The sequence below is a fragment of the Hypanus sabinus genome, chromosome 3 (genome assembly GCF_030144855.1).
Source record: "Hypanus sabinus isolate sHypSab1 chromosome 3, sHypSab1.hap1, whole genome shotgun sequence".
NCBI classification, from domain to species: Eukaryota; Metazoa; Chordata; class Chondrichthyes; order Myliobatiformes; family Dasyatidae; genus Hypanus; species Hypanus sabinus.
Window position 1 is genome coordinate 119,271,703 of NC_082708.1, and position 24,551 is coordinate 119,296,253.

Genomic DNA, 24,551 nt, shown 5'->3' on the forward strand with positions numbered 1-24,551 from the left:
CGTTCAGCCCATTGAGTCTTGGTGAAACATAATGTCAGAAATACTGGATTATATCATGCCAGAGGGATATTGGATTGAGCCATAAAATAAAGTTTCGAGCTATTCAATATGGAAGTTTCCCAGCACCCCACCTGATGTTCCAAACAAACTCAGGTTTGACAGTACAACCAACAACTTCAGTGGTTTGTTACATTAGTTGTGACAGTCACAGATTGTGTGCACAATCTAATCTCAGGCCACTGGATTATGTTCTGCTTTGCTAGATTTCCACGCTTCTATTTGCAAATAACAAAGCTCTCCAGCCTTATAAGGATTCTTTCAGTTTCGGTATGTTTTAATTTAATTGGTTTCTCTCTTTATTCCTCTTTCTGCCTCTTGTTAATGTCATCTATTATTTAACAATGTGCTACTTTCCATTCACAGAATTTATTGGTCATTGTATTGAAGGCTGAACATCCAAAATATCAACCAGTCTATCTGTGAGAAATGGGTTGCAGAATCCTTGACAACAAATACTTCAAAACTAGAACATGAATTCATTCACATATGGTTTAACTGAAGACGAAGAGTTCTTCCTTATGTTAACTACAAACTCTTAAAAGAAATGAATTTCACCTTTTGAGGAGGTCCATGAACATTTCCATAGAAACTTCCAAGAGATGAGTGTGCATCATGCAATTTACATTTGCACTTCAAATTGTCTGCAGAACACCTTTGTGTGCCATGCATCCTAAGACTACAGCTGGTTGCATCAGAAAATATCACCAATGATAAATGGCTGAAACCTGTCATGTAACCCCTTAACAACTTCCTGTGCAGATAATACCTCCACACTTCATCACATAATGGTGCAAGGTTTATGAAGGAACAAATTTGCATTTATGCAGTTTTCCATATTGTCAAAATTTGTATAAAGCACTTAACAGCAAATAAATCAATTTTATACTCTGCATTTCTGGCTTGCAGCCAAAGCAGTTAGCTAATTTACATAAGAAATAGATAAACTGCCAGATTATCATTTTCAGGTGGGAGAAAGGAAGTGAATGTGATTAAGAATGGGGCATTGATCATGACATCAGAAAACCTCTCTGCTCGTCTTTGACTGTTAACCAAAGAGCATCTTTGGCAGACAGATTACAGGGAACAGTCCTTTACACGAGGAAGAAATACTTACTGAAATGTAGGAAGGAAAATAAATAATATTGAATTTGGGAGCTTTATTTTGAAATAGTATGGTATGGAAGAAATTGCTTCTAATATTGTGTATTTTACTTAACTTTAAAATAGTGGGTGTGTGGTTTTCTCTGTGAGAGGTCTACAGTCTGAATAGTTCAGAAGAGCAGAGATCAGGGAATCAAGATGAGGTTTAGACCATGTGAGGTGAAGGACAAAGCCAAAGCAGTTGGGACCATGACACTACAAAAAGGAGTGAAGCCTCGAGGGGTGGAGGCATATAATGGCATTAACATATGAGGGGAAACCAGTCTCTAACTGGATGGTTGTCCCAGAAGTGGCCAATGACAGGCACTGATGATGGGACAACATAATATCATTTGATACGCATCTAATGTGAAAATCATACCAACTGAGCGTCGAGTGAATATTACAGAAAAAGAGCACAGGTGAATTTACAAACTGCTCAGACTTGGCCTGGAAAGGGTGGAATCACAAGCCACACTAGGAAAAAAATCTTCAGATACATTATGTAAAAAAGAAGCTACTGTACAACTGCATTCCAATAACATTATTTCTTGGTTTTAAGTATATTTCTACCAGTTAATAGAACTGTACAAAATTATCACTCATACTTGTAAGAAAATAGTTTTACTGTGGACAATTTATAATAATAAATGAAGTTTTAAGATGCTGCCCAGATGCACTGATTTCACATGTACCCATAACATAAAGCTGAAAAAATGCAAAATTTTGCAGGACCAGATTAACTTTGAATGTGCATGGATTACAAAAGTCCCCAAAGATGAAACTCAGCATAATCTTTTTTAGATATTATAATAATTTCAATAATAAGAATACCACTTTAGATATCTTGGAGGAGGGTGTGTTGACTTGCAATGAAGGTGCTCCAGTGTGCTAGTCTCTGGCACTGAGACTTTCTGTGACTCAGAAGGGAAGGAGGGAGGGAGAGTGGAGAAAGGAGTGCAGTAGTGATAGGCGATTCCATAGTTAGAGGAGCAGACAGCAAACTCTGCGGATGTGAAATTCTGCCAGATGGTATTTTGCCTCTCAGGTGCCAAGGTCAGCTCAGATCAGGCTCACACCATTCTAAATGCAGAGGATGAGCAGCCAGAAGTCATGCTATGTATTGGTACCATTGATATAGGTAGGAAATGGAAGGAGGTCCTGAAGAGAGATCATAGGGAGTTAGGTAGGAAGCTGAAAAATAGGACCTCAAAGGTGGTAATCTCTGGATTTCTGCCTGGCCACGCAGGGTAAGAATAGTCCGATTTGATAGATAAATGCATGGCTAAGAATTGATGCAGGGAGCAGGCATTCAGATTTGTGGATCATTGGGATCTCTTCTGGGGAAGGTATGACCTGTACAAAAAGGAGGGTTACACCTAAACCTGAGGGGAAACCAATATCCAGGCAGGTGTGCTGGAGCTGTTTGGGAAGGTTTAAACTAACTTGGCAAGGGGAAGAGAACTGGAACGATAAGGCTGAGGGTGGGCCAGCTGGTATAGTAGTAAACGTAGTGTGTGGTGAGACTGTTGGGAAAGACAGACAGATTACAGGGCAAACTTGCAGTCAGTGGAGTTGAAGTATAAACTTGGGCAAAGTTGAAAAGCCTGCTGAATACAGAAAGTGTTATATTTGAATGCATGCAATATATAAAATATGGTAGATGATCTTATAGTGTAACTAGAGATTGGCAGGAACAACGTTGTGGGCATCACTGAGTCATGGCTGAAAGAAGATTATGGCTGGAAGCTTAACATCCAAGGATACTCCTTGTATCACAGGACAGACAGGTAGGCAGAAGGGATGGGGTTGCTCTGTTAGTAAAGAGAAATCAAATCCTTAAAAAGAGGTGACATGATCAGAAGATGTAAATTCTTGTAGCTAGAGTTAAGAAATTGAAAAAGTAAAAAGTTCCTGATGGGAATTATACACGAGCCCCCAAATAGTAGCCAGGATGTGGGATACAAATTACAATGGGAGATAGAAGAGGCATGTAAAAAGGGCAATGTTACGATAGTTATGGGGATTTCAGTATGCAGGTAGTTTGGGAAAATCAGGTTGGTGCCGGATGCCAAGAGAGGGAATTTATAAAATGCCTAAGAGATGGCTTTCTAGAACAGCTTGTAGTTGAGCTCCTTAGGGGAAAAGCAATTCTGGATTAGGTGTTATGTCATGAACCAGATTTGATTAGGGGGCTCAAGGTAAAGGAACCTTAGCAGACAGTGATCATAGTTTGAGAGGGAGAAGATAAAGTCAGAGGTATCAGTGTTACAGGGGAGTAAAAGGAATTACAGGGGCGTGAGAAAGGAGCTGGCCAAATTGGACTGGAAGGGGACACTAGCAGGAGTGACAGCAGAACAAAAATGGCTGGGGTTTTCAGGGACAATAGGGAAGGTGTAGGATAGATGCATCCCAAAGTATTCTGAAGGGAGGACAAAGCAACCGTGGCTGACAAGGTAATTCAAAGACAGCATAAAAGCAAAAGAAAAGACATAAAAATAAAACAAAAATTAGTAGAAAGTTAGACGATTGGGAAGCTTTTAAAAACCAACAGAAGGCACCTAATAAAGCCATAAGGTGAGAGAAGATGAAATATGAAGGTAAGCCAGCAAAAAATATAAAAGAGGATGCCAAAAGATCTTTTTTTTCAAATATAGAAAAAGAGAGACAAGAGTGGATATTGGACTACTGGAAAAATTACATTGGACAGGTAGCAATGGCAGACAAACAGTAAATATTTTGTGTCAGTCTTCACTATGGAAGATGCTAGCAGCAGCCAGAAATGTGACAGCATCAGAGGGCAGAAGGGAGGTTGTAGCCATTACTAAGGAGAAAGTGCTTGGGAAACTGAAAGGTCTGAATGTCGATAAGTCACCTGGACCAGATGGACTACACCTCAGGGTCTGGAAGAGATAGCTGAAAAGATTGTACAGGCATTAGTAGAGATCTTTCAAGAATCCGTAGGTTGTAGAATGGTTTCAGAGGACTGGAAAATTGCAAATGTCATTCCACTCTAAGAAGGGGACGTGGAGAGGATGTTTCCTACAGTGGGCAAGTCTAGGACCAGAGGGCACAGCCTCAGAACAGAGAGACGTGAATTTAGAACAGAGATAAGGAGGAATTTCTTTAGCCAAAGGTTAGTGAATCTCTGTTATTCATTGCCATAGGCGGCTGTGGAAACCGAGTCACTGAGTATATTTAAAGAGGAGGTTGATGGGTTCTTTATTAGTCAGGGTGTTAAATGTTACAGGGAGACATGAGAGGAGAGGGATAATAAGACAGGAGAGGGATAATAAATCAGCCATGATAGGCCATATGGCCTAATTCTGCTCCTATGTCTTATGGTCTTATCAAAGAAGAATTAATAAATAAAATTTACTTTTGAACAGGCTAATCTTTTGGATAAAATAATCAGACAATATAATGCTGCGGATCTGTCTGTTATTTTTAACAATTTGGCAGAAGCCCGAATTCCTACGCCTAGGCAACAATTCTAGACTGGTTGCTCTGACCTCTCTCTTTTGACAATTCAATAGGAAGTATGAGGAAGAGATTAGAAGGTACCTTCTTGTTGGTTTCCCATTAGGAAAATGCTGCATCTTCTCTCTAACCATCACTATAGCTATGCAAGAAACACTCAGCAACCAAGTCAAATCAGCCTCCCTACTTCTGTGCAATAAGAGCTGATGATCCAAATCATCATACTAACTTTATTTTATTTAGGCGGTGGTGTGATGAAAAAAAGTATTGCATCATTCTGGTTGAGTCAGGGGTTCAAATCCAGGCATGAAGGCTGTAATCTATTAACAAGCTCAAAAGCATAAACTAATAATTGTAACCCTGTATTCCAACCCTGAATATCCATTGGTCTGATTGAATTTCTTCTAACGTAGTTTGCAGGCAAAATTGTTCTCTTTTCACACTCACTCAACCTGTTAAATCATGACTGAAAAGGCAACTTCCAGAAATACAAACTCCTCAAGTATTTTTCACTTGAGAAGTATGGCTGAACACCTGCCATCTCAAGAAAAGCAACTGAAAGTTGGGAACAAAGTGACTTTGTCCACTCCCTGCTGCAAATGGACTTCCCACCTCACCTCAAAAACTAACACCAAGCTGTCCTGATGAAGGGTCTCGGCCTGAAACGTCGACAGCGCTTCTCCCTATAGATGCTGCCTGGCCTGCTGCATTCCACCAGCATTTTGTGTGTGTTACCAAACTAAATACTTAATTGCCTAAATCTTACAAAATCATTGTCAAAACATTGTGAAGTTGATGTTTGGTCAGTAATAGCTGTATGGCAACAATGCTCGGTCTGCTTGTTCTGGTTATTATTAGTACAAAAAAGTAGCATTAAAATCTTCTACAGCATATGAACAGCGAGTAAGGAGGGAGTAATATGACCTTGTAATCTTATATTTCTCCACAAAGCTTGGCACCAATCCCCAACATTCTCAGGATTTACACAATTCTGCACAGTCAAGATCTTTGATCTTATCACGTCCTTATCATTATAACTGCTTTTGGTCCCAGAAGCCTCCAAAAATTTGCATTTCTCCAATTCTGGCTTCCCCACTGTCTCACCAGCAACGGCCATATAAGCAACTGTCTAGTTCCTCCCATATGTATTTTGTCTCTCCAAACCACTGCCACCATTCTTTTAATACTCTTCTTAAAATGTACCTTCTTGACGAAGTTGATAACCAGCTAGCTATGATCTCTTCCTTCCTGGCTCCATACCAATTTGTAGTTAATTGTATTCCGTGAACTCTCTTCAGGTGCTTCCTACATTAAAGATGCTTCCTAAATCCTAGATTGTTGTTGGTAGTATCCCCAAATTAATTTTAATTATAAGTCACAAAATCCTGTTCCAGAAGCTTCTAATAACCTGTCAAGAGGAAAAACAATTCTATAAAATACTTCTGTCATTTTCATCCTAAAGCAATCGATAATATAGAGGATTCTGGTTAATTGGGACACACGGGGACCAATACATTTTGGCCAAACTGAGTGCTGCCTCAAATCGACTAAGTTTCATGGAAACAATTAAAAAGCTCTAAAAAGACAAACACTTAACTGAATAACAAATTATGTATTTATATGAAACACAGAACAAAATAGAACATTATCATGTACAACAGTACTATAAAACTGTGCATTAGTTCCCAATAGTTACTGATGGAAGAAAGGAGCATTTCAACCAGTGTATGCTACGATGCACCTTTGATTGGTTATAAATGAATGAATCAGTACAGACAATGACGGCATTCATGCAATGTTTTCAATGATTGCATCTTCCGAATCTGCATTTTCATAGTAACAAATAAGAAGCATTTGAAGGTATCGACAATCATCTTGGTTCCTAACTTGATGAAGCAGTGAAATTGTTTCATTTTCATTCCGGCCGTATTGGGCATCTCTAGGCCTCAATGCCTGAAACCACAGTGAGCAAAACTGTTCTGAATTGTGTCACTGCTTATTTCTCGCCAACTATTAGCGGCAGAAATCATTGCTTTTTGAATACAATCTCGGAGATGGTGTAGTGTCTAATAGTTACCCAAGTGTACGTAACTGCTGATACTTAGAAACTGTTCAGCAACACTCTCCTGTCCCAATTAAGTGGTATGGTGTCCCAAATAAGTATGGGGAATCATGGCTATTTTCTTCACTAGTTTTTGTTCTTTAAGAGTTGTCTCAAGTAAATGGCTTCCCCGATTAACCAGTGGCCAAATTAACTGGAATCACTGTATTATGATTGCACCAACTAACTTAGTAGACTGTTCATATCGTGCAAATGAAGTATTAAAGCATATACTAATCATGATATAAACCAAATCAACATAGTTTTATAATGATCAAGAAATAAAAACTCCCACAGTTAAAGAGTTAACTAATAGGATTTATTATCAAATCTCAATTAGTTACTCATTCTTTTACATATAAACTTAGAATTATTTTTCCCAAAGAACAGCCATGTCAATTCTGTCAGTGCAACAACTAAAGCAATTAGGTAGGATTATCATGCTAACAGATCTAAGTAATCGCACCTGCTGAAGGCATTTAATAATTGAACTAACAGCTACTCTGAAATAAAGCACATGAACTATAGTGTAATTATCAAATTTAACAAACTGTACTTTTAATGGCAATCATGAATAATACTTTAAAACAATACAACTGTGCAATATGTTAACCCTTTGAGTGCCAACTTACCAATTTAGAAGAAAAACGAAAAAAAAAGATACAAGCTTGGAAGCAGACAGAAATTTTCTATTGACTATTATGGTCATAGTAATATCCTTTACTGAAATAGAGTGTCAGAAATAAATATTAATGAGCAGGAAATAGTGTAATAATAGGAGTTTATTTAGAAACTGAACTGGTATATATGTCAACAAAATGTACAAATATTATTCTTAACATTATTGTTGATTACTGCACCTCAGTGAACCAGCAATTTCACAGTCTTCTGAAGGACTCAGCGGACTTAACTCTCATTTAAAGGTGCAGGTACGGCACCTTTAAATGGACAAAGGCACATCCCTTTAACTGGGAGGAACGGATGACTCCAAGCCAGGTTGAAACACCAAGCAAAGGAAGTTCCTCTACCCAGCATCTTGTTAGCAATTACACAGTTACTGGAGAACAAGATTCGAGGACCTAAGGGCAGGATTGCTGCATCAGAGGGAAATAAGGAATTGCTGTATTTTGAGTTTTATGGAGACATGGCTCACTCTGAACATGCCAGATTCAGACATCAGACCCGAGGGCTTCTCGGTACACAGGATGGACTGAACTGCTGATTCAGAAAAGGCAAAAGGTGTGGGTCTCTGTTTCATGACAAACTATTTGCGGTGCTCGGACACAGTGGTTCAAATAGTTCAATGTATTATCAGCATACAGAATACAACCCAGAATTCTTAACTCTTCACTGAAACATCACAAAAACAAGAAATCTCAAAAAATGAACGATAGTAAAATCAGAAACCCAAAGCAACCCCCATGCCCAAACAGCAGCAGAGCATCGATCCTCTCCTCCCTCCCCCTCCTTGCAGGAGAAGCACCACCACCTCTCAACAACATAGAAGTAACAGCAAATGCCCCAAAGAGACCTTGATCCAGAGTCCATCAAAAGATGCAGTCCATCCAGCACTTCGGTATCCTCGGCCTTGGTCTTAATTGCACTTGTTGCCCTGACCTGGAACATCGAACAATTAAGTGCCAACGATTCTACTTATCAAAAGAGATTTACTCCATGATCCTGAATGCAGTACATATACTGCCAAAAGCCGACATTAACCAGGCACATGAGGTACAGAGTGGTGCCATCACAAAACAAGAAACTGCCCACCCTAATGTATTTCAAGTCAGGAACTTCAATTGGGCTTGTTTGAAGAAATCTTTACCCAGTTATCATCAGCATATAATCTGCAGCTCTTTGGTCCCAACACACTCAACCACTGCAATACTACAATGAAGAATGCGGACTGTCTAATCACACACAGCTGTCCTCTGCATACAGGCAGAGGCAAAAGAGCAAGGCTCCAGATATAAGGACAACAAAGAGGTGGGTGTGGGTGGCTATGGGACTGGTTTGAGTTGCTTGACTGAGCCATGTTCAAGGGCTGAGAAGATCCGAGTGAATACACCATGGTTATCATGAACATTATTAAGACAGTCATAGATGAGTGTGTCAGCACAAAATCATTCAGAGTCTTCCCCAAGCAGAAGCCCTTGGATGATCCATGAGGTTTGCAGTCTGTGACGGCCAGATTAGTGGCATTCAGGTGTCGCGACCAAGTAAGATACAAAATACCCAGGTACGATCTTCAGAAAGCCATCGCACATGTAGTGAAAAGTCTGGACCAAACTCGAGTCACTGGAGCATACTCGACAGCTGTGACAAGGCTTGAATGCTATTACCTCTTACAAAGTGAAACCAAGCAACATAGATGTTAGCAAAGCTTTGCCCCCAAGTGAGCTCAATGTCTTCTCACTGACCATCAAAACATGGAAGAACCTTCACAAACTCACATAGCTCCTGATGACTCTTTGATATCAGTCTCTGATGCCAATGTGAGAGCATCCTTCAGGAGGGTGAACTTATATTAAAAAAATCCAGCCCAGATGGAGTACCTTGTTGCCGTTCCCCTCCATATCAGGATCAATTTTTGCTGTTTTCTAAGTATTTGTCTGGTTTTTTTTACAAAGCTGAGTTGTTAGCTTGATGCTCAACCCAGCACGAATGGAAAGTTGCTGGATTTGAACCTGGGATCACTCGCCTCAAAGTCCTGTGTGGTTTCCACTACACCACTGGTAGGCTGATGGGGTACCTGGCCAAGTACTAAAGGCCTATGCTGAACAATTGACAGAATATCCTTAACCTCTCCCTTCGGCAGTCTGAGTCACCACCTGCATCAAGCAGGCTTCAATTATATCAGTGCCCGAGAAGAACGTGGTAATTTGTTTTAATGACTATCATCCAGTAGAACTTACATCCACAGTGATGAAGTGCTCTGAGAGGTTGGTGATGAAACATATCAACTCCTGTCTGAGAAATTACTTGAATCAACTCCAATTTGCCTACCAGCACAACAGATCCACAGAAGATGACATTTCATTGGCTCTTCACTCAACCCTGGAATATATGGATGGCAAATATGCATACATCAGCATGCTCTTTATCGACTACAGCTCAGCATTAAACACTATCATCCACTCAAGACTAATCAATTAGCTTCATGATTTTGGCTTCAATACCTCTTTGTGCAATTTCCTCCCTTGCAGACACTGGTTCGTTTTGATTGAAAAAAATCTCCTCTGCAATCTCCAGCAGCATAGGTGACCACAATGCTGTGTGCTTAGTCCCCTGGTCTATTCACTTTATGCTTAACACTGAGACTGTCTCCAACGCCATATTTAAGTTCACTGACAACACCGAATCAAAGCCTGTAATAATAACAGCAGCTCAATGTCAGCAAGACCAAGAAACTAATTATTCATTTCAGGAGGAGGAACCAACGGTCCATGAGCCAGTCCTCATCAGAATATCAGAGGTGGACAAAGTCAGCAACTTAAAATTCCTCAGTGTTATCATTTCAGAAAATCTGTCCTGGGTGAGGCATAATTGCAATTATGAAGAAAGCACAACAGCACCTCTAGTTCCTGAGAAATTTGCAAAGAATTGGCATGACATCTAAAAACTATGATAAACTTCTATAAATGTGCGGTGGAGAGTTTACTGACTGGTTGCATCATGGCCTGCTATGAAAAGACCAATGCCCTTGAATGGAAAATTCAACAAATAGTAGTGGATACAGCCCAATCCATCATAGGTAAAGCCCTTCCCACCATTGAGCATATCGATATGGAGGGCAGTCACAGGAATGCAGCATCCATCATCAGGATCCCCACTGCTATGCATTTAATATTTTAGTAATATTTGAGAAATATTGTGTTCAATTACGTGTTATTTGTTTAAATAATTCATTACGGATTATATGTAAAAGTATGTGAATGGCATATGTCATCACACCACGTCATACATGTACGCCTTGCTTAAAGCAAAAAACTAAAGACACGAGTTATTCCTGACTCTCTGTGTTTTCTTTTGATTAATTTTTGCATTTACAAAATGTATCAGTGGTGATGAATAGGATTTTAAACAAACCCCAGGGACTAACTTCCTGCTAAAGTGCAGCGAGATGTTTGATTTTAAAAGAAAGCTCAGAAAAACATACAAGTTTAAAGACAGAATACAGACTGTCTCTTCAGAAGAGGAGAAAGACGGGCTTGTTAAAAGAAAGGCAGAAAACAAACAAAATTCACAGGTTCATAAACGGTGAGTACCAGGTGATAAGAATCAAAAATAAATTTTAAAGAAAGAGCAGAAATGGCTGGCTACATCAGAAGGACTGATGCACTCGATTGCACAAGAGATAACTGGCTATTGTATATTGAGCGAATTGAGCTATATTTTAAAGCAAATTAAATAGCCAATGAAAAGTGAGTGCCAGTTTGCTGAGTATATTGAGTGGAAAAGCAAGCAGTTTGTTTAGAGGTTTGACTGTTCCAACCAAACCAGGTAAAATGAGCTTTGCTGATATTATGAAAGTAATGCACAAACATTTAGAACCAAAACCACTGTTGATTACAGAACGTTTTAGGTTGCATAAGCATAATCTAAACACAAAACTGCCTGGCCGAATAAACTGTGTTACCATCACATACACCAGGCCAATCCAGGTTTAAAGGTGAAACCTGCAGAAAATGCAACTAAGCAGCACACAGACAATGAGCACGTCAGAATAGAGGATATCTTTGCAAACCTTTCTGGAGGGAACCACTTCAGCGAGGTGTACTTAGCTGAGGCCTACCTACAGATGAAGATGGAAGAAAAGTCCAAAGTGTATCTCAGGTTAAACGCTCCTGAAGGGTGTTAACACTAAAGTAGTCTTATTTTTAGAGTAGTATCTACACCTGCAGTCTGGCAGAAAGCTATGGACCAGGTGCTGCAAGGCTGCCCAGGCACTAAGAGTTACCTGGAAGACATCACTGTTACCAGTGAGGATGAGAAAGAACATCTTCAAAATCTCAAGACAAAGATTAGAAGATTATAGGCTCAGAGCACAATGCAACAACTGTAAATTCTTTAAACCAAACACCACTTACTGCGTTCACAACATTGACGTACAAGGATTACACAACTGTGCTGAGAAAATTCAAGCAGTGGCAGATGTGCCCAAGGCCAAAAGACATTTCACAGTTGTGGTCCTTTTAAGAAATTGTCAATTAATATAGCAGGTTCCAGCCAAACCTGCCTACTGTGCTCCACCTCTTGAACTCATTACTACAGATCAAGAAGAAATGACAATGGACAAAGCAGTGTGAGGTGGCTTTCCAAAGGGTAAATGATATGGCGATGTAAGATACAGTATGACCCACATTGTCCACTGAAGCACTGTTATGGAGGTCAAGAAGTCCAGAAGAAAGGCATCCAAAATCAACTGCAGAGCAGTCAGCACCACTTCCTACAGTCCCAGAATTGACTCCTACACCGATTGTGTGTGTGTGTGTGTGTGTGTGTGTTTGTTTTTTTAAATTAATTTCTAGAGTTACAAAACATTAACACCCACCACCCAGGTCATGCTCTCTACCTGCTGGAAAGGTCTCAGGAGCCACACCATTAGGTTCAGGAACAATTATTACCCCTCAACCATCAGGCTCTTGAACGAAGAGGGGATAACTTCACTCATCCTATCACTGAACTGTTTCCACAACCTATGGACTCACTTTCAAGGGCTTTTCAACTCGTGCTCTCAATACTAATTGTTCACTTTTTTCTTTTTCATACTTATGAAGTTTGTTGCCCTTTGCACATTGGTTGTTTGTCCTGTTGGGTGCAGTGTTTCATTGATTCTATTGTGTTTCTGGGACTTACTGGGAACACCCACAAGAAAACCAATCTCAAGGTTGTATATGGTGACATAAATGTACTTTCGTAATAAATTTACTCTTGAACTTTGATGTTAGAAGTGACTTCCCTTCACATTCATTCAACCCCAAATATGTTCGACTTAGAGACAAGGTTATCTTATTTCCATATAGTATAATCAGTATTTTCTTTAACTGGATTGGTTAACACAACACATGAATAAAAAGAACATCTTAGTTTTAATGCTACTAAAAAAGGCATCATCAACTGCATGCCATTCTGTGCAACACTGACGCATATCTATATCAGAGAAGCTACATGAAAACACAACGCATTTCTCCCTCAGTTTATCACACATCTAAAGATTCATAATAATGAAAGGTCTTGTTGCTAAAAGGAGAACTTTTGGAAACAACATTGGGAGATTGAATATGCAATTTACATCTATCTGGAAACTGGAGAATGGTAGCTTAAAATTATGATATGCAGGATATTAATATGCTAACTGGATTAAAACAAGTGGAATTCTAATTTACTAAATTACACCAAGTTATAAAAAACAGTCCAATTACAAAAATATTTATATTGTAAAAACATTACAATGTTATTTATGCGGCATATCTTACCCAAGATTATAAATTACAATTTCTGATAGTTGATGCAAAATTTACCCCATTTACAATGCTTACATTTCACTGGGTTAAATATTTTCTTTTTAAAAAATCATTGAATACAACCATTATTAGTAGAATCTCAGATGGAGATGAGAGGGCATACAGGAGTGAGATATACCAACTGGTGGAGTGGAGTCGCAGCAACAAACTTGCACTCAATGTCAGTAAGATGAAAGAGCTGATTGTGGGCTTTAGGAAGGGTAAGATGAAGGAACGCATAGCAATCCTCATAGAGGGATCAGAAATGGAGAGAATGAGCAGTTTCAAGTTCCTGGGTGTCAGGATCTCTGAGGATCTAACCTGGTCCCAACATATCGATGTAAATATAAAGAAGGCAAGACAGTGGCTATACTTCATTAGAAGTTTGAAGAGAATTAGCATGTCAACAAGTACACTCAAAAACTTGTATAGATGTACCATGGAGAGCATTATGACAGGCTGCATTACTGTCTGGTATGGAGTGGGGGAGGTGGGGGGGGGGGGGAGATACTGCACAGGACCGAAAGAAGCTGCAGAAGATTGTAAATCTAGTCAGCTCGATCTTGGGGACTAGCCTACAAAGTACCCAGGGCATCTTGAGGAAGCAGTGTCTTAGAAAGGCAGTGTCCATTATTAAGGACCTCTAGCACCCAGGGCATGCCCCTTTCTCACTGTTACCATCAGGTAGGAGGTACAGAAACCTGAAGGCACACACTCAGCGATTCAGGAACAGCTTCTTCCCCTCTGACATCTGATTTGTAAATGGACATTGAATCCGCGAACACTAACTCACTTTTTCAATATATATTATTTCTGTTTTTGCATGATTTTTAATCTCCAATACATATACTGCAATTGATTTGCTTATTTATTTATACTTCTTCTATATTATGTACTGCATTGAACTGCTGCTCCTCAGTTAACAAATTTCATGACACATGGCAGTGATAATAAACCTGATTCTGAAAGCATGAATTAGCTGTATACAATAGCAGAGAAAAGAAATTGCTTTTTAAAGTCACATAAAGATGAAGGTAAGTTTATTTGCCACATATCCATTGAAACATACAACAGAGAGTTTTGCGTCAGTGACCAGCACAGTCCAAAGATGATGTCAGGGACCATGCTTCCAGCACCAAAATAGCTTGCCCACACTAACCTTAATTTGGAATGTGGGAGGAAACTGGAGCACCCGGAGGAAACCCACACAGACGCAGGGAAACCATGAAAATTTCTTACAGAGGACAGCGGGAAACAAAGCCCAATTGGTGATCACTGGTGCTGGGAAGTGTCTGCACTAACCTACCGTGTGCTCCCACCCCTCATGCCGCCAGGATAAAGTTCAATATTTCCATTTTTTTTAGTTATACTCAAGGGGGAAACCAATAAAGAGATATCCAGGGAGTAGGTCAAACCTGATAACCCACCCATTTTCAGTCAATTCTGGTAACTATACAGCAAGCCAGCCAAGTCCAAATTATTTTCATTTGAAGGCCATTTTTATATTTATTTTCCACAACGAGAGACTTCTACAATTAACTTATAGTGTTAATTAATTCTCTGAAACTAACAGCTTTTCCTTTTCCACAAACAGGGCTAAGGGCAATTCTTCACTGGCACTGTAATAAAGGTGCAAGATAACTTCAAGCATACCAGCTCAGATTCGATAATACAACTCTGTGGCACTAAACGACCATCAATGAATGAAAATTACCACACTAATGCCAAAAGCCAGCTGATTTGTAAAAAGTTAATGAGTACTTCTGTGGAAGACAAGGATATGCAGATCATGGTTCCAAGCACAAGAAATCTGCATTCAGCTTACATCCATGCCTCTTACTTTAATGAGGGCAAAACCAAATAAAGGCTGAACTCATCAACCATCCTACAAAATTACAATTATTTAACACTGTAACAGACTTTCTGAATGAAGACGTTCAGCAAATTAATATTTATATATTGCTCAAACTGTCTTCAATCTGCCACTGCCAATGACGATCATCCACCCAAGCCACTTAAAGGACACTTACACCAGGAAGAATTTTTAAGAATGACAAAAGAAAGTTAAATGTGATAGAATTTTTGAGAAACTAATATTATCTAGCCCATTAAGGCTTTTAATATTTCCCGTTAAATCTAAATGCAAATTGCAAAGCCACAACACATGAAACTCCATGGCAGTACAGGCTTTTTGGAAGCAGCACAACTGACTTTCCACATTCTTAGCCAGGATTTGCTAAAGATGCATTGTTGCAACATAGATGACAAATAACATGGTTCTACTTTCTACTGTGTTGCCAAAATAATAATTTCACCATACATTTTGTACAGAACATTCTTCACTGGAATTATTTAAATATAGCAAACCATGTTTCATATTATTAAACAATATGTATTCAAATCTTTTAAGATATTGTCCCATTCAAAGACCATAATTCTGAGTGAAGCAGTTGACTTTTAAAATAAAATAGCAAATCAAGATTTTAAATTTGTAAGTTTGGGCATTCAGAAGCTATGCTCAAACTGGTTCACAAGTGAATTCTAACTACAGTAATCCAAAGGCTGGGAATTATTGATGTACAGCTAACTATGATAGGTATTCTGGAAACCACAACCCACTCAAACAGCTTGTCGTTTACAAAATGTTAAGTTGATTTCTTACTGAATGGTTTCGTCTACCTTGGAACACAAATAACCAAACTACTTACAAGTAATTACAGGTTGAGTACCTCTTATCTGAAATGCTTGGAGCCGGAAGTGTTTTGGATTTCTTCGGAGTTTGGAATATATAATGTGATAACTTGGGATCACCATAACTTCTGACTCTGAATTTATGTGCTGCCGGTAAGCAGTCTTTATCTTACACTTGTGAAAATTACTACATACCATTAATGTAATGAAAATATAATGTGCTCAGGATAACAAAAGAGCACAGCGGCATCGGGAAAATATCTGAATCAGATGTTGAACAATAATGGCGGGCTTTCAGTCTCTATTTACGATGCTGTGTTTCGATTGAAGGGTTACAGTTCATTGTATTTGCATGGTACTTTTCTTTCAGTTTTATGTAAGGTATAAAAACAAACAGCATTGTAGGTTCGTTCTGGTGCTAAATTTTCATGATCGGTAGATGCTTAAAAATTTAATGCAAGACCTTTTCTTAAATTTCTGCAACCAGCATGCTGAATATTCACAATACCATCAATTTTCAGTTGGTTGTGATGGATCTTTACTTGTTACATGATCAGCATACCATTAAGCGGGACATAGTCACTCCAAAGCTGACAAAAAGTGCTCAAGATCTTCATTTTTTATTTTATGCAGTGTTTTTCTATTTTTGATTAACTTCAGTTCATTACAAATGTGACATCACTTCTCAGAACATTCTGTGGTGTGCAGACACCAGCACATCGCCTGGGAACCTTCCCAGCATCTTGTGGAATTTTCTATTTGTGACTTCACGTCAGCGCTAAAAAAAAAATGAATTTCAGAGGCTTACGGATTTTGGAATTTCGGATAAGGGGAACTCAACCTGTATTGCTACAAAAGAGCCTCAAGGCTCAGCAATAATTCCAACCCTGCATCAAAGAGCAGTGGCAAAAAATAGTAGCAAATAAAATCAGAATGTTCTGTAGCTGATTATAAAATACAGCACATTAGAAAGGGAAAACATACTGTACATTCCTCTATAGCAGGGGTTTGCAACCTTTTCTCCCCAACCATTAAGCAAGGGGTCCCTGGAACCCAGGACGGAATCCCCCGCTCTATAGTCTCGGCTATCATTTTAATAATACATAAAATCTTGACACCTGAACTCACCAACAGCATAATCACTGATATTCAGATTTTTACTGTCTAATAGTTTGATTGACAATTACAAACAAGTCAAACATTCAAGGCACACAAATGACTTTTAAGTACTGAGGAAAATGGAAAACTTATTAACTCAATACATCTGTGTTATCAATATTGGATAACACACATACCACTCTGCCAAGTTAAATTATATTTGTAAATATTTCATACAAGCCTTTGAATTAAAATAATTGTGAAACATCATTATCACATTAAATCAATACTTTAACAATAGATAGTGATACATTTCCAACAATCTTAAATGCTGTAAATTCAGATATAATGCAAATTTGGATATAAAAATTAAGAAGCAGAACAGGAGTCTGAACTTCTATAATGATGCTGCTTTTAGATTAAAATTAGGTTTATATCTATGTGACCATTTCAAATATTTTTAGTCCCAAGAGACAAGTAATTGGTGAAAACAATAAGGAAATAATCAAACCACAGTTCAATCAAGAGATTCTGCTGACACCACAGACCATGGAATACATTTTATGAATATCAGAAACCCAAACCTAAATTAAAGATGCCCGACATTTCTTATTGCTTATTATGTGATATAAATAATTTATTTTTTTAAAGTTGTTTTCATTTTTCCTCCACATTGATGTTGAATCTTTCTCAAATATACAGTATTTACATAGTTCTAGTGTTTCAGATGCCATTAAAACTTACTGTTATGTTTCTAAGACACCAAATAACTAATCTTAACCAAAGCAGATACAAAATGGTTTTCTCCATATTACTGTTAATTTTTCAGTTTTCTCTATATTTTTCCATACTGTCACTCGACACCATTCAAAGTTCCATCACATAGCACAATAGCAGCTTCAGTCTGCACAGGTCAAAATACAGAGGATCATTGAGTCATAGAGCACCAGGGCATAGAAATAAGCCCTTTGGGCCACCTAGTCTGTGCCAACTTGTTATTCTGCCTAGTCCCATCAACCTGCACCTGAAGATGCCTCGTTGTACAATATCTTCTATGTTTAACCGTGACCAAGTTCCACAATTCTCAATTTCTCTCAGAAAAGAATCAATGAACTTCTTGAAGTCTATTGATCCTGATGGTTTAGGGGGAAAAAAGTGATACACAGCACTAATTTTCTGTTTTTAGCAATCTTTGACTAACATTAATGCATCCTGCTTTTAATAGCACACATCAGATCCTACTCTATTCATCAGCAAGAATAAGTGAACCATCTAGAAATTTCTGCACTATAGTCATCATTATTTTTGCCGGATATTTACAAAACACAGTCATTCTTTCACCGTGAGATCAAACATGAACTTGAATTAATTTAACAAGACAATTTTCAAGTAAAGGATGATGCAAAACTCACCGTGACATTTTCTCAGGAACATATCCTTGCAATGGATAGCCATCATTTTTTCCAGCAGCTATGGAGTTCTGTGGCATGACAGGGTGCGATTTCCAAGACCCAAGTACAGAGCACACTGGAGTAATTAAATTTAAAAGCTGAGGTCTTGCATCTCTCACAAAAGGGCAGGGCATGGAAATTGTGCCACTGGCACCAATTCTGTAATGAAATGATTGTCCAGTTGAGTTAACACCTACAATAGTGGATGGCGGTGAACAGGTGGCTTGGCAGTAGCCATCATCGTTTGGCTCCTGTTTAATCACGGTCATAGTGTTTGGTTGTAAAAAGGCATCCTGTCCGTAATTAGAACTAGAGGAAGATGCAGGAGCCCCTAAGTTCCCATAAGGGTCAAACGAGTCTCCATAACTTGTCTTGAGATCAATCATCTGACGTGCAGTTTCTGAAAAGGGGTTTTCTGAAACTTGACCAGTACACACTGAATTCAGGCATGCACTTTCATTCATCTCACATTTTAAAGGCATTGAGAATGTTGAATTAGATAGGTCTGAACTACCCCTACTTGGGAAACATGAACCACTAAAATCGCTTTCTGCTTCTGTTTTTATAAACCGAACAGGATTATCATTGTTAATTGAACCAGTCTTTAAACATTCACCTTTTGACTTCTCATCTTTAGATACATTAACTTCCTCATGATTCTTATTTCTTATTGCTGGGTTCTGATGGAGATCGATGATAATTCTTGACCCATCAGCAGGACTGCAGTTGTGAAAGCACAGATTATTTACAGCAGAGCTGGAGACTGAAGAGGTCACACTGCTATTATTAGAGCTGGACAAAACTGTATTACTAGTGGAGACAGAATGAGGAGAAGCTAGATTAGTAGGAATGGAAAGAGGAGAGCTCATGTTATTGGGACTGACATGGTCAGGGCTGGAGATGGAAGAATACAAGCTGTTCATATTACTAGGACTGGATAGGGCTAGGCTGCCTATCTTAGTAGAACCTGAGATCATGCAATGAACATCGGTTGGACTAGTGACAGAATTACTCAAATTATTCATGTTGTCTGGACTAGAGATGGAAGATCCTAAATTGCTAACAGCATCCGGACTAGATAGAGCTAGGTAATTTAATTTAGCAGGACTAGAAACACAAGAGTTCATATTGTTAGGACTTGATAATGAAGAGCCTAAGTTATAGTTTATAGGACTGGAGATGCATGAACTCTGGCTGTTTTTTCCAGGGCTAGAGGAAGAAGAACATCGTCTCATCCCTTGCTGTGACAAGATAGCATGAGCCTTCTCCTTCTGAAGATCCAGTCCTTGTTCACCATTTTCAGTAATATTGCTGGCCCTCCCCTCCAGTTGTTCGGTTTGCATGCTGTAGTTAAATTCATTCTCCATCTCTTTTACTGAATTCATATACAAACCCATGGACTCGGCAACAGTTTTTGAGAGTTCTTTAGCAGATCCTAGGTGACACTTCAGATCCGAAGCAAGAAAACCAGGATGTGGATACTGGTGCTGCACTTGGAAAGGTGGCTGATGATGAAGGGCAGGAGAAAGCTCCAGATTTCCTTCTCCATCTTCACTCTTTGCAACAGGGGGTACACAACTAACATCAAGAATAGTCATTGCACTGTTGTCACAGCTATTGATCTTGTTATTCCCAGCACTGGACACAAGTTTATTCAGAGGCCACTGTCTTCCAATATTCATTATTTCAGGGTAGTCAATATATCCTTTGGTTTCCATGGCTGGTTCTTCAGAACACCTATAACAAAATAAAATGTCATTTAAAAATAATCCATTCTATTTTTTTCTGACAAAATACTTCACACATCAGCTGAAGTATAAAAATGATTCAAAGTACTTACAATTTGCATTACCTTGAATAAACTTAATACGCAAAAATATATCAAACTCAATTCATTGCTACACCCTCTAAAATTTGAGGTCAGTGTTTAGGCTTTCTGTTTAAAATAGGTGTTCAAAGGCAAGTTATTACCAAAAAATATATAAAGACATCTTCTCCAAGTTCTTCTCTAATAGGTAAGCAATTAGTTATGGTTAAGGTAAGCTACTATTTTAATTTTTAAAATGCACACTTATGCACTAACATTAATGCAGGCGATGTTTAAATATGCTGAATTTCCAAACTGATGTGCAGATTATGACTATAAATCAGATCAGATTATTGAAATTAAGATCTTGTTAAGTGTTCTAGAACGCTATATCCCTCACTGGCTTAAAGTTTATCAATAATTGGACGATACGGTTAATCAGGTGCACGTAGCATAAACATATATGCAGAGGAAACTTATTCTCAGCCATCTGGGAAGTTTGCTGGACCCGAAGGAATTCCTCCTACTCTTCCTTGAAAAAGTTCGAATATTGTCCCCCGAGTTCTGATTTACAGGTGACTTGACAATCACACGACTACTCTGATCTGGATCATAGTTTTTGATGAAGTGCCTGGATCAGCTCTTCTCCAGCGAGTTGCTGATTTTACACCGCCGATTACAGTATTCGCCATCACATTCCAGCATTCCGTTTCGACGCCACTGGAGTTTCACTATTCTTCATCTAATGCCTTAATATTTACCAGAGAGCACTTACAGCTTCAATTACAACTTGAGTTCTCTTGTCAATAATAACGCAAAATATTAATTAAACTGTCCGCGCCGCCTATTTCAGCCCTGGCTTCTGTCACTTACCCGTTCTCTCCGACGACTCGTTTTAACGCTTCTTTAGCTGATGTGGGCAAGGACATTCAGTTCAAACATGAAACATGTAGACATTATACAGATCTTTAAAATATAAATATATACGCGGGAGTCTGTTCGAGCGTGTTATGTATTATTTTCCACCAAAGAAGGGGCGGAGAACGGAAAGAATTGGGCGGATCCCTCTATAGAATCTCTTCGCTCATTAGACAGAAAGTGTGCGAGGCCCGCCCACCTTCTCCGGCTATTGGCTGGAACCGGTGAGGGCGTGCCTACACCCCGGGATTTTAACAGCTCCAGCCTTCCGATTGGCTGGCAGAGCTGCCACCCAGGCGCGAGCTGCAAAGACATTTCCGAGGCCAAGTTGCGAAGGGAGCGTAGCCGCAGCAAGAAGCAACTTAGCGCAACACCGCCCGGAGATCGCCCCCATCTGCCAAACTGCCCGGCACTTAGCTGCCAGTCCAGACAGGCGAAACCCCGATGGTTTTCAGTCTTACTTTGCTACTGAAAAAATAAAAGGATAAAATGGGTGACGCAATGCAAAAAAAAAACGCACGATGATAATCGGTGGGTTGCTTAAAGATTCATTTTTAATGGTTGCCTCAAGTGAAAAATCCCACCATTTTCGTGCAAAGCCTTTAGTTTTCTGCCGACATGAAACCTACAAGAATCTACTGGGGGCGGGGCTGCCCTTTCTGATATTCTCCGGCCCCAGACCTTCATTCCCAACAAATAATTACCGAAGAAAAGTTAAACTTTACATCTGGTTATTGCAGCAAAACCGCAGCTGAATGGTTGGGCTTCCAGCAATCTCCTCTTTATCGCACTCTATTTCGGGAGGGAAAGGTCAATCTCCGCAGAGCCTCAGCGACTTTTCAATCGGGGGCGTTTCATATTCGTTGCAGATATATATCCTCTGGACTGTCATTCGCACTCAAGTTAATAAACCGCGAAACCACTGCTGTTCTGGCCTAATGCCGATTGAAAATATAGAGGTTCAGAGGAGAATGAGAAACACTGTACAAACCTTCACATCCAAGTCATTGCGATTTGAGGTCGGCGAACACTGCTGCAAGAAAGACTTAACCTTCCAAGATCCTAAACGTGCACTATACTTTTTTTATTTTAATAATACTGTACAGATTAAATCACTGAGCAATCCAGTTGACTGGCGGCTCGGTTTCCGTATGTTTGGCTTGACTTCCTTGAATTTATTCCAGCGAGGCCGCCAAGTTGGCGAAACAAATCAAAACACAAACTGAGCGGTGGAACAGGGGAAACTTTCTGCCCATAACAGTCTGCGTTGCCGCTCGCCTTCGCACCGTGCTCAGTCTCTGGTGATATTGGCCAACCGCTCAGGTTGTGGCAGCTCCTGCCGCCGCCGCCGCCGCCGCCGCCGCCGTCCTGACGTCAGGTTGTTAGTATTTACAATGACACTGGACGGAGTGGAGTGAGTAACCCACATCGCTCGAAGACAATCAATGGAAAGGCCATCGCACTTCTGGTCATATCTTCCACCTTCAAAGGATTATCTAACGATTTGCGGAATAATACCAAACTGCTGGTGGAGATGTAGGTCAGCAATATGCTCGATCTCCCATGGGGTTGCGCTGACAATACGATTTTTTCCCCACCTGACTCGGATATCTCCGTACTGCTTTCTCGGCCGTTTCACATCTATTTTTCTTTCGCCTAAACGTTATCTTCTGCCTGTTCCTCTTTATTTATCCTTCCGGATGGGAGGTGGTGGTGAATGGTGTGAATTCGAAAAGGTTTACCAAAAGCAGTGAGTTGTATCTGGCAGGGGAACTGTGAAGGAATAATAGCTCTTTCTCTTTTCTCGTCCTTTCCTTGATTATATTTTCACGAATCCATCCTTTATCTATTGGACGGACTCTCATGACCGTACACCCAGCACACGCATTAGCCTTCCCTCGTTTTTACTTCACAGTCAACAAGTTACCCTTACCTCTCCAATCTTCACTCTCAGTTGCTTTCAGCACCAAGGCAGGTTGTGAGTGATTAGACATCCCGTCGAACGAATCTATTTCTCCGATTCCTTACTTCTCAATACCCCCACGACTGTTTCGGTCAGAAATAATTTGCATTCAAGTTTCGGCTTGTTTCTCCCAAATTTAACCGTGGAAAGACGCACCATCTTTTTCGTTCTCTATCTCGGGGATTTAGCAATTAAGATCTCTCGTTCAAAAAATCCCAGGAAATATAAATCACTTATTCTAATTTAAAATAATACAGATGGATAATTAGCTAACTGCAAAGATGTGTGGATTATTTTTGTACCAGCAAAATGAAGACGCGTCCTCAAACGCAGCGGACCTTCTGAAACAGTACATAACACAAAGCAACCTGTTCCAGATATAGTATTAAAATGGGGCTTGCCCCCAACACGGTAGCTTTTTTAAAAAAAACCCGTTCTCAATATTTTTTATCTTAATGATGTTTCTGAATATAACGTCGTCCCAAATTTATCAGAAGGAAAGCAAACGGCAGATGGAAGTTCAGGAAAGAAAACGCCTTGAGAGCTGGCTGAATAGCGCTATTGAATCTTGCACATACAACTCCAGAGTCACTGCTCTAAGCAAAAATGACATTTTCAAAGCCAGACCCAGAAAAGGGTACTAAGATCTCTATGTAAAAATTCAACAGTCATAAAAAAGTGACTTTCATGGGTAAATTTAATGTTGCAAGAAAACAAATTCTTTTTAAATGTATTAACCCTTCTGTTAACTTAATCAGACAAAAAATGTTGCAGAATAAAGCAGAATGATTTTATGTGAAGATTGCACATTCACAGAACTCAGAATATTCCCAATATAAAATATCAATTGTTCTGTCTCATTCTCTGTGACAGGTTTATTTTTTCCCCCAAAAGCCCATGCAGCAGCACCTACAGGAGGAAGATAACCCACAGGTACTTGTCTAAATGGAGCATGTGACTCATTAAAATAACAAATAAACATCAATAAATCTATAAATAATATAACTATGCAGAGGCCTGGTTAATCTTATATTGTTTTAGACTTCTTTGTGGGAAGGAAAACTCAGTATTCCAAAGCAAACAATGGCATCTGACTATTGAGCAGATCTCACTTTCTGATACCCTGAGACATGTTGTTGCTTTTTTCATAAAAGTATGATATCTTGTTATTGGAGAATGGATAATTTCATAATTGCATAGGTTCCCTCTGTGATGTGTTAAAAATTGTACAGAATTTGTAATGAAACTGCTGCTCAAAACTACTTCAATGCAAGTTCTGATTAGCTATCAAAATGGATTGATGGCACTACCATCCTTAGCAGGGAGAAGCCTTATT

General features: G+C 39.3%; 1 protein-coding gene across 2 annotated transcripts in view; it reads right to left on the reverse strand.

Moving 5' to 3' along the window:
- Window positions 1-24,331, reverse strand: part of nr3c2 (nuclear receptor subfamily 3, group C, member 2) — a 482,067-nt gene extending 457,736 nt beyond the window's left edge. Inside the window, exons 1-2 of one of the 2 annotated variants that reach the window (XM_059965018.1) lie at window positions 22,244-24,331; window positions 18,489-20,264 (exon numbers count right to left, since the gene is read on the reverse strand). In XM_059965018.1, coding sequence (XP_059821001.1) covers window positions 18,489-20,245 — 1,757 coding nt within the window. In that variant the 5' untranslated portion in view covers window positions 20,246-20,264; window positions 22,244-24,331. Of the gene's footprint in view, window positions 1-18,488; window positions 20,265-21,207; window positions 21,369-22,243 lie in introns of those variants that run through there. The other variant, XM_059965017.1, reaches the window with a different exon arrangement.
- Between the last annotated feature and the right edge of the window lie 220 nt (window positions 24,332-24,551).